Raw genomic sequence first — 17115 nt, forward strand, 5'->3', positions numbered from 1 at the left:
TTTACAAACCCGCTGCACAGCGCATCTGGAGGAAGGGGACCGCGACACCCCATTTCGCTGCATTTCGCAGTGCCCGGCTGCTTTGCCTGACGTTTCACCTTCTTTCTGAAAACCCAAAGCCTAAAAAAAAGCCGCAGTTCGCAGCAGGCCGCTGCCAAGCGAAGCGCGTATCTCCAGCAGCCAGGACAGACGGGTCTGTCGCGGCCAACCCCGCCCGGGGCAGCGGCACAGGCGGCTCACGGTGCGCGGCTCCTTACGGGACGCCGGACACGGGCCCCGGCCGCGGCAGCGCGGGTGCCCTGCCGCCGCCAGGGGGCGCCGCCGACACCTCTCGCGCGGGTCTCGGTGCCTCGGGCCCGAGAGGGGCCCCGCTTCCGCGACGAGCCACCGAAGGCGGCCGCCGGCCTCCCCCCCGCCGCCCTTTCCCGGGCTGGAGACCGTGGTGGATGACGGCGTTCGGCCTTCAGGACTCGGTGAAAGCCTCTCAGTGCCTCCCGGCAGCTGGTGAGTCCCGGCGCTCTGCGCACCAAACGGGACAGAAGCTGCGGCGACCCGCGGGTGGGTGGTTCGCCGCCACGGGAACCAAGCCGGACCGGGCAGTGCTTCCCCTCGGTGGCCACGGCTGCGTCCGCGGGCAGCCCGGCCCCGCCCTGCCCGCTGCCTCAACCGCCAACGGGCGCTGGCATACCCGTGCTCCGCAGCTGCCGACAGCCTGACCCCTCGGGCTCCCGCCCCGGCCCTCCACGTACGCCCACCCGTAGCTGAACAGCCCCCACCCCCGCGTTCTCCCCGCCGCTGCCGGTAACCGCAGCGCGCAGCCCCCCTCTCTCTCTCTCTCCGGCCGCTTCCCCGCCCGCCCTCTTACGTTGCCGTGCGGGCTTTACATATCCCCTCCCAACGGCCACCGCCCGCTGTGAGCTCGCCCCGAGCTGTCACCGCAGCCCCCGCACGCCCTCACACCCCAGCGGGCCGCGGCTGCCGCTCGCTCGGTGAAGCGCTGGCTGGAGCCGGCGCGGCCGGTAACATCCGGGGGCCGCCCGTCACAGGGCTTCGTCTGGCTTCTTTTGTGGTGGCCCGAGTAACGGCTGAGCCTGAATCTAAAGCTCTAGGCACGACTTGGGCTTGGATCTATGTAACGTAGAGGTGGTACTGAGGACCTCGTAATGAGAAACGAGCCAATTCCTGCCTGCAAAGGGCGCGTTTTACACTCAGGTGTACGGCGCTCCTCTGCGGGCCGCGATGTTCCAGTCAGATCCAGGCACGGTGCGAAGGCGAAGCCTGAGCTCCCCAGAAGAAGAGACTGTCCGAGTGACCCCGGGGCGCCGCACCACGCTTCTCGCCTGCAAGAACAGACCGTGCGCGGCCCCTGCTCCAGCTCCTGCAGTGGCAAGGCAAACCCCAAAGAGGAATGCTGTACAGGTAGGCTTTGTCAACTAGTACCTTTCACACGTCTCCAGTGCTCACCCTGCAAGGAGATTTCCAGGGACTGGGATAGGCACGGGAATTGTGCCTGGCTGGTGACGGTGTTGTGGGTGATGGAACTACAGCTGCTGTCTGCAGTGTCTTTTATTGCAAGTTTTTAGTGGTAATCTGTCAGGGGTCTCCCGGTTTGCACTTTGTTTGAAGAAAAGGCACTACCCAAAGGCCTTTGGGACTTTGCTTGCAGAGCACCCCAAAGTGGTCTCTCCGTGTTTCTAAGAACATCAGTTCCCCAGTCATATAAACTTCCTGCAGCTGTCCAAAATGCTGGGTCTGACAGTGGGTAGGAGCAGCGCTTGCATTCCTGGCTGTTCCTACCTTGCACTGTACACGTGGGCACTGAGAGCAAACCTAGCCTAGCTCCTGGGAGAGATGCCTGACTACAGAGGTGGACTGCACAATTCTTTATCACCTAGGTAATGAGGAGGAGCAAGTGCTGGAAATCATTTATATGAAATTGTGATAGGAATATTTTTTCAGAGGATGCATAAACAAGTGCAAATATTAAGGACATTTTGCAGATGATGCCGTCAACCATTTTTACGGTACAGGTTGATGAATGAACCCAAAACAGCAAAAGGAAGGATTGCTCTCAAGATCTACCCTTGATGCTATGAGTGATACAGTTTTAGAGTGCTTGGGCTAAGTTATTAAGTTAGATGTTAGGAAAAAGTCTTTTACTGAGAGAGTCATCAGGGCCTGGAACAAGCTGCCCACGGAGGGGGTTGAGACCTCCCTGGATGTGTTTAAAAAAAGGATAGATCAGGTACTTAGGGATATGGTTTAACATAGGATGCAAACGGTTGGACTTGATGATCTTAAAGGTCTTTTCCAACCTTGTGATTCTGTGATTCTTAGGAGTCAGCCAACCTGTCAGTTTGTGCTTAGTGTTGAGCACAGCCAGTTTACTTACATGCATATGTAAGTGAAATTTAAGGATGTGTGAGTGTTCATGGCCTTATTACCTGTATAGTTCGATTGCTGCAGGAAAAGAAAATAAATTAGTCTTACTCCCATGCTACTTTGCAGGGATTTATGAAATTTAATACTGGTACAATGCCCTGAAAGTGGTAAAGCTTTTTATACTGTGAATTTTATTGCCTTTGCATTGAGTGTTTTTCAGGCTTCTACAATAGATTAAAAGTGCTGAGCACTGGGGTACTGGAAGTTTCAGTGTTTGTAAAACAATTTTTGGTTAAATACTTTCATACAGTCCTGCTGGTCTAGTGACACAGTTACTTCTGTCATTGTGTTGCTGCTAGAATGACACCATAGTGATGAGACTCCCAAAAATATTTTCTTCATTCTAGTATTTGAAATTGAGCCAACTGGGTTTTATTTCTCTCAGAAATTGTGTTAAAGTATTGCTGGAGTAGCTTTTTTTTTTTTGTCATTTTAATGCCTATTTATGTCTTGCCCATATAAAGACGGGGACTGCACTCTACAGAGATGAGTGAGTGTGACATATGCAGTATTTATAAACTCTTTTACAGGCTGTCAGCTGAGTTTCCATGGTGAAAGAAGTATGTTGATTTTTAAATTTCATCCAGCATGCTATGAACCCACAGTGGAAGCTAGGAGTAGGAAAAGGAATTGTTTGCATTAAAGAACCCATTCCACACTGATTGAGAAAACTCTATTTAGAATCATGCCTTGAAAAGCTAGGGCCTGGGTGAAGAATCCTTGCTCTCATAACTGGTCTCACTGATGACAGTGACATTATTTATGTGCATTATGAACTATTTCTGTGACAAAGAATGTGCAAGATTGGAGTCTTAACAGTACAGTAAAGCTGTCCTAGGAGAAATTCTTACAGAAATTTTATTTTGCAATAAATCAGTAATAAGTCAGCTGGATGAACTTTCATGATCCTTTGTTTCTGAGAATGATGAAACAGAAACTGTCTTATTTGACAATGAATTCTCTGTTGATGCAAACCAGGATATGTGCAATTATTTATCAGTTGACCAGACTCTATCTACAGGATGCGATCAGAGCCCAAGATAAGCAACATACAATTCATATTTAATAGAGAGTGTTGGAACAGCATGCAGTGATGTGTTCAGCAATCTCATCATGGGCCATTGCAGTACAGCCACTTCTGTAGCAAGCACAGACAGGAGGGCAAATGTCTGTTGTGTATATTTAAAGTTCTCCTTTAGAAATAAAATTCTTGAGAATGTTGATTTTCAGAAGAAATGAAAGGCTTTGTCCAAAATTTCATCTCACTATGTTTAAAGTGCTTTTTTTTTTTGGGACTATTTCATCTCATAAAACACTTAAGCATGGTTTTGGACCAATTATTTAGAACAATTTCCATTGAACATCTTTGGAAAATCAGGACTCGTGAAAACTTGTTTCAATTTACTGATTCACTGACACTCTTCAATAGAAGAGTATTCCAAAAAAAAAGCATGTGCATCTAGAAGAATGACTAAGATACTGAACTTGAAAATTTTCTGCCTATGTAGCAGCTTGCATCACTCATACCTTTGTGTATATTAAATTCTTTTGTAGAACATTGGAGATTTGACCAGAGTAGAATTTCATGTGATATATGACTCTGTTGCATTTTTCCTTTTTGCTTTTATTGGTTACCAATTTATAAAACACACCATGTACTTACAATGGATTAAGATACAAATGAGTTAATCTTGGGGGAAAAAAAAGTTACTTGCAAAATCCTGTCATTTTGGCATTAAAACTCATCTTAATTTTTAAGAGAATTGTCTTATAAAGTACTGAATGCGTTTCATAAGCAGAAATAAAAGATGTGAAGGGTAATAAGCAATCTGACAGTAGGTTTCCAGGTCCATATTCAGAGCCTTAAATAAAGCGACCTGATTTTTTGAAGGTGCTGAGCAGCCAGCCATGTGTGTGAATTTACCTGGAGTTCTCAGCTGCTCAGTGCCTCCAGAAACAGACCTGGTACTCAGGATCAGAGGTGCAAAATTTTAAAAATTGGGCAATTTTATTGAGCTGAGTGCCTAAAGGGCACTGTTCTAGGACATCCCTGTTTTGCCCTGTGTCACCTTCCTTATTTAAGTTTCGTCAGAGGACAGCCTGGGTTCTATCGTGAGGTCACCGCGGGACCTGAGATGTTGGCTGGCAGCCTTACTGCGCTCTTGCTTGGCTGTGAACTGACTCTTTTTTATGTTGCAAAGTTCAGAGAGTATTTATAAAACAGAAGCCACGGTTCTACTGCAGGTTGGGCAAACCCTATTCTTAGCCACAAGGTTTTTATGAATTTTTTCACCTCTTTCTAGACGAAAATGGTCCATCTCTGGAAATATTGACAGATCTCTGTTTGTATCAAAGGCTATAAATGATATTTAAACACAAGTCCAAGCTTGGATAGCAAAGTATTTTGTTGATTTATCCTATTGCATATTTTCACTATATGTATTGCCCTTCTGCCTCTTACTGGAGTTTTACTATATGAAGTATAATTAGCTTTCTGTGGGTTTGTGGCATACTGAACAGAAAGTGCTTGTTTACTTATAGTTTAACTCTGATGCTCCTTGAGGTAACATGTTAATAGATCGTCAGCTAGCACAGTCAAATTAATGCCTTTTTTATTTAGTGGAACTCTACTACTTTCTGAAACCACATCTTTCACTTACATGCTAGTCCATTGGTGCTTACTCCACATACATTGCCACAAAATACCAGATAGGATATGTTGTCTTAGTGTTTTATTCATGCAATAGCTATAAATATCATATATTCACAAACGGCACAGGCAAAGTTCTCATTTACTTTTGGGTTTTTCTTTGGGGTTTTTTTGGCTTAATGCTTTAGTAATCAAAAACTACCTCTGGGGATGTCATAACTAAAGTGACAGTAAATCTACTTTTCTTCTCAGTATGTTCCCCAATTACATGGACCCTTTGAGTGGATTTGTATGTGAAACAATGAAACTCTGGCAATGCTATGTGCAATAATCTGTTGTTATTGCTTAACTTTATTTGGTCCGAGTTCTATGACTTGGGGACCAGAAATTCATATTATAGTGTGTCAAAGGAACTTGTTAATACTATATCATATCCTTACATTTTGATAGGATAAAATAATAATCTGATGATACATTTTTATGTAGTAGTTATTGTTTGTTGTGTAATATATACTGGGATATTGCGAGAGAAAGCTGGATGCAGTTACAAGTTTTGTAGCTCTTGCAGCTTATACAATTGTACAGAATCTCACTCTCCTTGAGAAAACTAATTTGATTTAGAAATTTTTTTTTTCCTTACTGTGTAAAGTAGAAATTGTAGTTTCTAGTTTAGAATTAAAAAAATATTTCCTATGAGGTACAAACAAGATTGCTACAGAAACCAAGGAGGTACAAACTGTTATTTTAATTTAAGGCATTATAAGAAAAATGTTGGGGTTTTACTGGGGTTTTTTTACAAGTCAGCTTCTGTTATCAGTGTTACATCTTTATTGGCAGTCATGAGCCACTGGGTGATTTTTATTTAGGTTCTGTGTGAAGATTCAGTCTTGTAGCTATGCCAGTCTGAAATACCTGATTGCAAGATTGGTATTTATTTGTAATGATCTATAAATATAATATATAAAGTTGTGGGGATAGCAGAAGCTCAGGCAAGATCCAGTGGATTGGCATTAGGCCTTTAAAGAAATTCCCTGTGTGAAACTGTTGAAAGAAACAACAGGAATCCTGTGGCCTAACTGATCAGTGGCACTCAGCTGATACGTAGAATGAAAAACTACTATGTGTTGAAGTATTTAAAGCAGGGCTTTTTGTATGGCTTTTAGTTAGGCCTAATTTTAAAACCTGATACAAAGCAGGAAAGCAGAACACCATGTAAAATGTCTAACCTTACATTTTATAAGGTATTATGTTAATTTACTGGAAAAGTAGTTCCAGCTTCCTTCAGCATTGACAGGCTAGTCCCCGAAGAAGGTATTGTCTAGTCACTCAGCAGAAATTAAAACAATTGGGTGATGTTGCATACCTCTGACACAACAGAAAGCCTAGTTCCTTAAATAGTACTCAGTTTTGTAATTAGCAATATCTGAGTGATTAGATCAATTTCTGTACTTCCTTTTTATAATAGTATATATTGGCAAGACTGGAGGAGAAAAACATGATTAAAGTGAAGAACAGTAACTGCTGTCAAACTCTGCACTTTCATGCATATATAAAATCAGTTTGATTTTTAGATTAGATGTGCACTCACAGCTTTCACTGGAGTCAGTGATCCTGAGTGGTATAAAATTTTCTACTGTTATTTTTGTATAGGTGTAGGTTCCTAACTTTAGATTTTAAAAAGTAGAAAATATTTGGTATTAATATGAATGAAAATGTTTTTAACTGTGTGACACTCTTGGTAATTGTGCAAATGCAACATTATTTTCTTTTGAAACTGAAAATGCAAAAATTAACTGTTTCAAAGTCAGAACTAAAAAAACTTCTATTGAAATCACAATTTCCCATCTTATCCTCTTAAAGATTTGAGTGGTTTTTTGCTTTGCTTTGATGGAATGGAGCCACAGCACTGTCAGCCACTTTTGACATATGACTTCAGGCATATGACTGCCTGAAAACTGGAGAGAGATTTGGGCTTGTATGGTGTCCACTGTATCCTTAGCTCTCAAAGGTCAAGGATCGCTCATCTGTTCTCTGGGCAAGATGGAGCAACAATAACTCCTCTAAAGTTTTCAAAGCCATCAGTGTCCCAATTATTTTTTAATGTCTGTATTTTGTAAAGATTTCACAGCTTTACGAAAAGCAACAGCAATAAAAATGAAATGTCGCAGCAAAGGTTGAAGGACTCACACACGTGATGGACAATGTTGGCTTCTGGAATACAAGAAAAGGTGGTGAAAGCAGTGGTACATTATTTCTTCCATACAGTTCTGACTAGTGCTTCCTCAGCTTAGGCAGCAGCCAGCAGTTATTTTTCCCCAAATGCACCTCTGTGTTGTCTTTTAGACGGCACTGGATAAATGTAGCCTCTGCCTGGGCATGTGCACAGCCATCATTTGCCAGATGTCTGCCTGTACAGCGCCAGGCAGGGCGCTGAGCAGAGTGATGGGGGGATGATGCAGAGCGGGGCAGACGTCAAGCCTGACACTCAGGTACCTTTGTATCGGGGAGCGCAGGTCAGAGAACACTTGTTAGTGCTTCTGCGCAGGATGGGAGGCTGGAGCCAGGAGGCTGTGCAGATGAGATCCCAAACGAGGGAACGGGGCATTTCTAATGTGTCTTCTGGGCAGTGGTTTATTTTGCACTCTGAATGCAACAATGATTAGGCCAGGACCTTTCTAATTCGGCAGCTTCAGGGCAGCTGAAGAGAGAGCCCAATTTCTGGTGATTATTCACGGGCAGGCAGGCAGGTTCTGTGTCTGGACTCTTGGCTGGTGGATTATTCTAGTCCCTGCAGCCACAGGCAGCCCAATTGGCAGTTTTTTCTGGTAACTTTTCCAACAGCCTCTTTTATCCACAAGTGCCAAGCTGCTGAGGACTGGACTAGCCCAGTCTTAACCAGGCATGGCCAGTCTGTCTCCCTTTGGTGGTGAGGAGGAGGGGAGGCACCAGCCCACCCTGATCCTGTTGCTCTGTCTTTGCATGCACCTGGCCTTGGCTGCTGTTACCTCTTCCCTGGGACAGGCAGGCACAACCTGGCTGGGTGCCCCCACTGCTGCTTAGGAGAGAAGGGTGCAGAAGGGCTTCTCCTTCTCCCAGCATACAGCCATCCACTCTGGCAGTGGCAACCTTAGTGCAGAAACTGGAGAGAAATGCAAAGTTGCTCACCAGTGTTAAAATTTGCACGTTAACACAGTTGTGGTAATGCCTTGATGGCCTTGTAGTACATCCAGAAGTAATTCTGTGTTGCTTTTTCTGTGAGGATCAGCTGCAGATACCTTGTGCTTGTGTATCTGATAAGTTTTAAATGTAATTGGAAATTGATGCAGAAGATACATAGTCAACACATTTTAAAACTCTTCTATGAATGGCCTGATTGTGGAGTGAAGATCTTACTGATGAACCACAAATAATAATTTTTAGGAATTACAAAAAGGTTTTGTGGATTTGGGTAGAAGCAATACAGAACCATAACAATGATATGCAACCATGGCAGCAGCATCAGCAACCTCTGACTGAGTCTGCTGGTGCCAAGAAAGTTTTTCATTTGGGTCAAAAGCAGTTGATGGGATATATCTTTTCTATTTAATATAAAAAAATGGATGCTTATCTTTAAGACATACCATTATATCATAACTTCATGTTTCTGTTGGTAATCAACCAGTTACAGATTTTTCTTCATCAGCTTCTGTGTTTTGAACTATTACTGGAATTCCGTTGTTTAAACTGTAGTGGATGTTCCTAATCCCTTCAAACTCTATACAGCCTTTTAGCTCCAGCAAAAGTTAACTCTGTGATAGAAAGCCAGTTCCTTTTTCACAGCAATTCACTCTTTGCTAATTCCATGCTTTGGAATATTAAATGTACCTTTAAAAGTACTGCTAGCTTCTGAGCTTTGAGACATACTGTAGAGAATATGAAAGTTTCCTTAGTCATGCTTTAATTTTTACATTTTCCTTCATTCAATAGGAATACAAGTATTTTTTTGTTTTGTTAAAGAAGGCAGAAAAAAAGCACCTATCCCATTGAATAAATCATACTTCAGTGAAATACTATTGTTGATGTGTGCCACTCCCCTCTAGTGAATAAAAGTGGAATTACTCCATCTCGTGCCATGCCATGGACTCCCAGCTGCATCTGGATATGAAAGTTTTCTTCAGCTTTCAGTGACAGAGAACTATCTTTTTGGGAGTTGAACTTTTTTCCCCTGTTTTTTCTATTAAGGACAAACCAGACCTTCATTGCAAAGCATGCCAAACTTGCTAAATTGAGTCAAATACAGCAAAACTGCTGTGTCTGTGTGTCACTGGATTTGAGTAATGTTTTCATGCTTCTTGCTCCAGTTTATATACATGCAGTATTTATTTAAAAATATTTACTTATATTTGTTAAATATATATTTATTTATTAATTCTAGACCCTCAATGATAGGTTGATATTTGCTTTATTAAACCTTTAAGTAATCAATAACAATGCCAGAGCGGTTTGATCAGAGATAGGTGTTCAAGCCAGGATAAAAATATCAACCCATGTATTTTCATATGGGCATTGTTGTTGAACCGTAAATATTCTGATACAGAACAGAGGAAGCCAATGTTCTAAAAATGGTAGGTACATTATAAATATTGTATCAAATTTCAATTAACAAGGTATCAAGTGTGGGGATTTTCTGGCCAAAGACCAGTCATGTATGTCAGTAGTCACCCTACTCTGTCTTTACCACCTATGGAGAGAAATACATGCATTTGGGTCTCCATTCATCTCCTAATGTATACAACTAAAATACGCCATGCTCAGGAGCTGATTGGTTTTTTTGGCTGCATGTTACTGACACCTCAGACTGGCCTGAGATGATCCTGTACATGGTGGTCTAAAAAAAATCTACTTGTCTGCTTTGTTCTTTCACTACGCTCTTTAAATGTAATCTTTTATTGGCATAAGCATGTCATTAATCGGTGGTGCTGGTGGAAACAACTTCTGCTTTCACACTGAAAATAAAAGTAAGTTCATTGGTGTTGCACAGGCTCCGAAGCAAAGTAAGTACAGCAGATTCACTGATGACACCAAGCTGCGTGGTGTAGTTGACATGCTGGAGGGAAGGGATGACATCCAGAGGGACCTTGAGAGGCTGGAGAGGTGGACTCTGTGAACTGCACAAAGTTCAATAAGGCCCAGTGCAAGGTCCAGCACATGGGTTGGCACAATCCCAAGCACAGCTACAGGCTGGACAGAGAATGGATTGAGAGCAGCCCTGAGGAGAAGGACTTGGGGTGTAGATTGATGTAAAGCTCAACATGAGCCAGCAATGCACCCCTGCAGCCCAGAAAGCCAACTGTCTCCTGGGCTGCACCAGAAACAGTGTGACCAGCAAGTCAAGGGAAGGGATTCTGCCCCTTTACTCTGCTCTTGTGGGACTCCACCTCTAATACTGCATCAAGTGCTGGGGTCCCCTGTACAAGGAAGACCCAGAGCTGTTGGAATAAGTTCAGAAGAGACCATGAAGATGATCAGAGGGTTGGAGCACTTCTCTTAAGAAAACAGGCTGAGGGAGTTGGGCTTGTTCAGCCTGGAGAAGAAAAGGCCTCAAGGAGACCTCATTGTAGCCGTCTGGTACCTAAAGGGGCCTACAGGAAAGCTGGAGAGGGACTGTTTACAAGGGCAAGGAGTGATAGGACAAGGGGTAATGGCTTTAAACTAAAAGAAGGTTGATATATATATTAGGTATTAGCTGCTTCTTCCCTGTGAGGGTGGTGAGGCCCTGGCCCAGGCTGCCCAGAGAAGTGTTCAAGGCCAGGTTGGATGGAGCTTTGGACAACGTAATCTAGTGGAGGTTGTCCCTGCCCATGACATGAGCTTAAGGCTAGATGGTCTTTGAGGTCCCTTCCAGCCCTAACCAGTCTGTGAGTCAATGATTTTATGACTTGATCTGAGGCAACTGTATGCTTAAATATGCTTTATAAAAAAAAAACAAACAACAAAAGGCATGGATCCAAAGTTGTTCTTGGTCATACAGAAATGCAGAGGTATGCCTGAGAGTAGAGTTTTCTCTATAGAAGTTCACTTGCTCACACATTAAAAATAACACTAGGTATTCATTTACTTGAAGCCTAAAAAAATGGAATGTAGCTGAGAGACCAAGTGCAACAACACATTTCCTTGCTTTCATTTTGGGGTCATTTGCCATTCACATCCTTACATTTTCTGTGAACCAAAGCCACCGTTCAGTCTTGTTCTTGAAGGGTGGCAGATGGTGTTTGCTAAAAGCACTCTTTTGTTCCTTTTAACTAAAAAAAGCTTAAAAACATATGAGACCAAATCCTACAGTATCTACTTAGGCAAAACTCACTTGTGGACATCACTGCAGCTTTATGTTTTCTTCCTTTGTTAAAGGAAGTCAGTAACAAAGTTCTGTTTGTTATTGGACAACCTTGAGAACTGTCGCTGAGAAGTGCTATTACAGAATTGTTAATAAAAATTTTATCTTCTTATTTCCCAGAGAGATCAGTGCTTGCCCAGCCGACATTTGTTTTTGAAAAGGACCGTCTTTTGAAGGTAAAAAACTTTTTTCCCCATGATGGATAAAATACGCTGAAAAATCTATAGGCAATGATCCTAGCAGTAATAAGACTTTAGATCGGGTTAAGACTTGTAATAAATAGTGTCTAAACAGAATAAGTAGAAACTGGAAACAACACTGCTTTTAATGCATATATGCTGGATTGTTACACTTTGCATCCTGGTCTAGAAAATTGATGTTGTTTTCTCCTTCACCTCTCCACACTTACGTTTTTTTTTTTTTCCCCCAGCGGCCTGCAGAAGACCCAGTTTGCAAAGCTGAAAATGGTAATAATCAGCTTATTGAAACAGTATAACAGTACACTGAGTGATTCACGGGTCTGTCTCCTGTGAAAATAGTTTTTTGACCCTTCCTTTGTATGAGCTGGGACAAGTCCTTGTAAGTCGGAGCTGGGGCAAGTCCCTCTAAGACTATGTAGATTGTAGAGCCACGCACTGTGTCCTAATATATATGTCTCTGTTTTACCTCAAGAATTCTTCCATCTTTGCTCTCATATATAACAGAAAGCCAAACTCCAGAAGCCCTGAAAAGTGACCAAGTACACTGATCAGTTGTACAAGCTCCTTGCTGCCCTCTTCCGTTTGCTTAAGCTAAATTGTAATGTAACTTCTCATTCTGAATGTCTCCTGAGCCGGTAGGCTCTGAACTGATTCTCAGTGATTGATTTAGGTTCCATGAACTTAGTAGAAATAAAGAAGACCCCCCTAGGCTGTTGCCAGGTGTTGATTGAGATTCCAAGGACCTTGTGCTCTTAGGTACTCTCTTAAAGCTAAGAACCTAAGTTGCAGTAAGTCATTCCTAGAATTTACTGTATTCAGGTTTTAATTCTGTATCATAACTTTCTGCTGAAGTCTTCTGCCAGTCTGCCCCTGCAGAACATTATATTTACTCTTCTATAGATTTCCTTAGCTGTTCCAGAAAGCGTGCAAGATCATCATCTTTTACTTTCCAGAAGCCTGATGCTCAATGTAACACAGGTATGATGGTTAGCTCCGGTCTTGTTTTAATTACTATAGTTCTGTATTCTAATCTGGTAAAGAAAAGAAGGAATTTTCCTTTCTAAAAAATATTTCTGTACTGTGCAAATGCTGCAAGTCATGAGTCATGAAAACTTAGAAATTGATATAATCTTGCTGGTAGTTTCCAATAAATGCCTTTTAAAATAAAATACCTTTATGTTCCATACTTACATACTATTAAATAAATTACATATAATTTGCCCAGGATTTCTCACACAATCAAGGGAGAAAAAGAGCTGGAAAGGAATGAGATTCTCTGGTTTGTGGAAGTGATGAGTGTTCTTTGGGCAATCCCTGAAAATGTAAAGCAGTTTCCAGAAGGGCCCCTTCTTCCACCCAGCCAACAGCTGACCTGGAATGTCCTTATGGCCTCTGCAGGGTTTCCATGGAAAATGCACACAAGTCACTGAGGCTACTGTGCAGAAGGACTGACCTGTGTTTTACAGTATTTATTTAGCATACAAATAAGACCAGAAAGTTATTGCTGAACTCAGGCACTGATATGTGTACACTGTATTTTGTTTTATCAAGTGCTGTGCCACACCTGAATTTGGCAAAGAGGGTTTAAGATATACTGTTTGGTTTTCTCTGAAAATCATACTGAGATGATGCACAGAAAATCATTGTTTTGTCAGAAATTTTAGGGTTGCCTGTGTCAAAAAGTAAAGCATGGTGCAACTTGACTGACATCTTGACTGTCCACACTGATTGAGTGATAGCTCACATCCCAGTTCTGTTTTGAACCTCTACAGCTGATAGTCTCCAAGGCAGGACTGTTAACAGAGTGGACTAGTCGTAAGCAGTGTGCCTGAGTTGGGCTGTGCCACTTGGCCCTAGACACCTTTCTGATTCAGCAGTACAGGCATAAACATAAACTAACAGTCTACTTCAGAAAGCTGGAAGTTAGCAGGTTATAGTTTATTTGTCTGCCAGTGATGGCACGACATCAAATTGGCTAACTTTAAAGGTAATTTCCCCCCTCCAAACAAATTGTTAATTTCGGTCTCTTACGCTTTCAGATACAACTCTGGGGCAGAAAAGAGGGAGATCATCTTCCTTTACCATCCTTCCTACCTTCCCTCCTTCCCAGCCAGGTAATTAAAAAAAAAAAAGAAAAGAAAAGAAAACCACAAAACCAGTAAATACTTATGTAGAAAATCTGGTATTTACTCAAATAAAGAGGTGTAAAGAAATGCATTTTTTGGTTGACAGGGCTGGAGTGCATTGGACTAGGCTGCTGGTAGTTGGTCAGGAGAAAGGAATTCTTTTAGGAGGAGGACTGGAAGTTGAGTAGAAGAAATGTTTTTGCCATTTGTTGTTAGTGAATCCTGCAGAACTGGGGAGGAAGTTTTTAATAATTTGGAAATAGGCATTGACACAGTGTGGTACAAATTATACTTGAAAAAAACCAGAATGGGATTAAGTAATTACAGGAATTACTTTGCTAACAATTTAATCGTGGTGGTTCCTGTAGGAATGTAATTTTTTATCCTAGGAACCTGTCTTCCATCTAACCAGTGACCCTGGGAGTATTATCGCACTTCCTGCTCATGGGAACAATGGAGTGGTCTTAAATCATTGTCTGTGTTTCTTACCAGAGGAGACATCCTTGACAGACCTTGGCATAGCGGATTTCTAAACATTCTTAAGAGGACACAATATTGTTACAGCAAGAAACCACACTCTCTGCAATGGAAAAGTGGTGACTGCCTGTACAGTATCAGTTGTGTCATTTTACAGGACATGGTTGCTGTCACTTTATGTATAGTATTTGGTATCCTTATTAAAAAGTGAAAGTGAAAGCACTGCCATCAACACAGTAAGTTACGAAAGGCTTTTTACCGGAACAGGGCAGGGCACGTTCATTTATTTATTCCCATGCTCTTGGGCCTCATTTACTCATCTTAAGAATGCTTCAGACTGGGTCAGAGAGCATTGCATTTCAATAGCTTTTGCAGACCAGCAGCACCTGTTTTTCAGAGCTGAAGAAGTATTTAATGAGTTTAAAATGTGTTAAATACCAAAAAAACTTCTGTGTTTGACAGAAACACTCATGATGTGCCTAAGTCTGCCCACCTGTAAAATGGAAGCAGTAACAGTTATCTCAGAGATCTTGTTCACATGGATAGGTTGAAATACTGCTCAGGTACTACCAAAATGGGGAGAGGTTACAGCAATATGAATTTATATTTAAAAATTGTTACTTAAAGTTTAAATCCCTTGTTCTGCAGTAAAGAAGAATAACATATTCATGACCTCAGCTCTTCATCGAAGGCATGATGACTTGATCAAAACTACAAAAGAAGGTAATTGCCTTTGCAGAATTTGTTCACTGTAGTTCCTCAAAGATGTTCTTCTTAACAGATTCAGAAGGCATAAAAATGGTAACTCTTCTCTATGCTAAGCATTGTTAGGAGGTTCATAAGATACTTGTTTGACAGCGTGAATATCCTGTGAGCACTGTTTTGAGCCTGTGCTCTTAGTTAATTCCCAAGTGGACTGCATACAATCTTGAATAATAAAATTTCACATTTCTAACTAATTAACTGCTGGAGAAGGCAGTGGAGAACCCTCTTGGCATCTGTAGCTGTGTGGTGATTTAGCCCTGGCTGGAGGCCAGATGCCCACCAATGTCAGTCTATTACTCCGCTTCTTAGTTGGACATGGGAGAAAATATATATTAAGAGGCTCAGGAGTCAAAATAAGGACAGGGAGAGATCATTCTGTTATGCATAGCATGGGCAAAACAGACTCAACACAGACTGAAGAAAGAAAACTAGCTAATTTATTACACTCCACTACAAAGAACTGTGAAACCGGAGTCAGCAGCGTGACCAGATCTTAAAACAAATGCAACCAGATCTTAAAACACTTTCCCCCCACCACTCCCTTCTTAGCAGACTTCAGTCAGAATTTTGCTCCCTTCTCCCCCATTCACAGCAAAGTGGGGGTAGGGACTGGGGAAAATGTATCAGTTGCTCATCACCCTGGAATGTTTCTTGAATGCTGAACCATTATTTAATATGTGAATGTAAGTTTAATTTCTAAGTTACCCCTAGCAATTATTCTACAGTGTCACTGCAGAGTTGTGTATTTTAGAATGGATTACAGTTTTTCATAGCAAGTAAACAACAATATATGTTACTTAAATATGCTTTGAAATGTTAAGTTAAAAGAGGCAAGACACATAGGCATGAATTAGATGTGAAGTAAAACTCTCTGCTTAAATATTTTGTCTTTGTATTTTGCAAGGAGCTTTGTCACAAAGTCAGTTGCGGAATCTCATTAGACCTGCCACTTTACAACCCCCACAAGCCCTGACCTGTCCTGAAAATCCTGTAGTATCTCTAGTAACTAAGAAAGAAGAACATGCTCAGGTAAAAAGAAAAGTAATTTTATTGAGTAATATACTTTTGCAGCTCAAATTAACAAAACAACCCCCAAAACCACAACAGTTCTGCTCTAAAGCAGTTAATAATTCCACTGCATGATTTTCAATAAAGTTTCTATATCAGTTTCAGTAGAATCCATGGATCACTGATATGATGTGAACTGTTAAACTCCTGTGTTTGAAAGCTCTGCCAACTACCACACGTGTATATATACACCTTGGTGACTCTTTCCTTCTAGGAGATCTGTTTGTAGCAGAAAATAACTTTGATCTAATTAATTCTTTTGGGTTTATTATTCCTAGCTATCTGAAGACAGCTCTTACACCTCTGCTGAGAATTCAGTCAGTTCTAAACCAGCAGTGAGGTCATCTACTACCATGAATCTCTCTAGCCCTAAACCACCACAGTAAGTGTTTATTACATTTCTACACCTATTTTTCACTTGGCCTATGACATGTATTTTTGTCTTAGGTGTCTAGCATGGTGTCCTGGTTTCGGTCAGGATGGAGTTAACTTCTTTTGTAGCAGCAGATGGAATGCTGTGTTTGAGAGTTAAAATGAAAGCAGTGCTGATAACACCCTGATGTTTTTAGTTGTGGTCAAGCAGTCAAGGACCTTTTCAGTTCCTCATATTTCTCTACTAATGAGAAAGGAGGGACGAAGGACAGGGGACCCAAACTGGCCAAAGAGAGTATTCCATGCCAATTACGTCCTGCCCAGTATAAAGGGGGGCTGGTGGGAGGAGGAGGGGCAGCTCCGGGACGCGCAGTTTTTGGGGGACGGTCGGGCTCCAGGGCGGCTCTGGGTGGCACGGCCTGAGCTGTGGGTTCAGTGAGAAACTGCATTGTGTATCAACAGCTTCATAGATTTTTTGCTCTGAAGTTCTGTTAGCATTGTTACATTTTATCTTTCTGCTATTTTAGTAAACTATCCTTATCCCAACTCATGGGCTTTTGGTTTCTTGGTTTTGGGGTTGTTATTTGCCTCTTCCTTTTCCCTTCCCTTGCCTCAAACCACCCACCCCCCACCCCCACCCAC

At 42.1% G+C, this 17115-nt stretch overlaps 1 protein-coding gene across 1 annotated transcript in view; it reads left to right on the forward strand.

Moving 5' to 3' along the window:
- Positions 1 to 1163: 1163 nt before the first annotated feature.
- RANBP3L (RAN binding protein 3 like) overlaps positions 1164 to 17115 on the forward strand; it is a gene marked incomplete at both ends in the record, with an annotated part of 34299 nt that continues 18347 nt past the window's right edge. The window contains 8 exons of the mRNA XM_084278079.1: positions 1164 to 1419; positions 11586 to 11641; positions 11896 to 11932; positions 12566 to 12643; positions 13705 to 13779; positions 14917 to 14991; positions 15938 to 16062; positions 16380 to 16483. Coding sequence (XP_084134205.1) covers positions 1164 to 1419; positions 11586 to 11641; positions 11896 to 11932; positions 12566 to 12643; positions 13705 to 13779; positions 14917 to 14991; positions 15938 to 16062; positions 16380 to 16483 — 806 coding nt within the window. The remainder of the gene's footprint in view (positions 1420 to 11585; positions 11642 to 11895; positions 11933 to 12565; positions 12644 to 13704; positions 13780 to 14916; positions 14992 to 15937; positions 16063 to 16379; positions 16484 to 17115) is intronic.

This window comes from Gallinula chloropus, assembly GCF_964237585.1.
Source record: "Gallinula chloropus genome assembly, chromosome: Z".
Lineage (NCBI taxonomy): Eukaryota > Metazoa > Chordata > Aves > Gruiformes > Rallidae > Gallinula > Gallinula chloropus.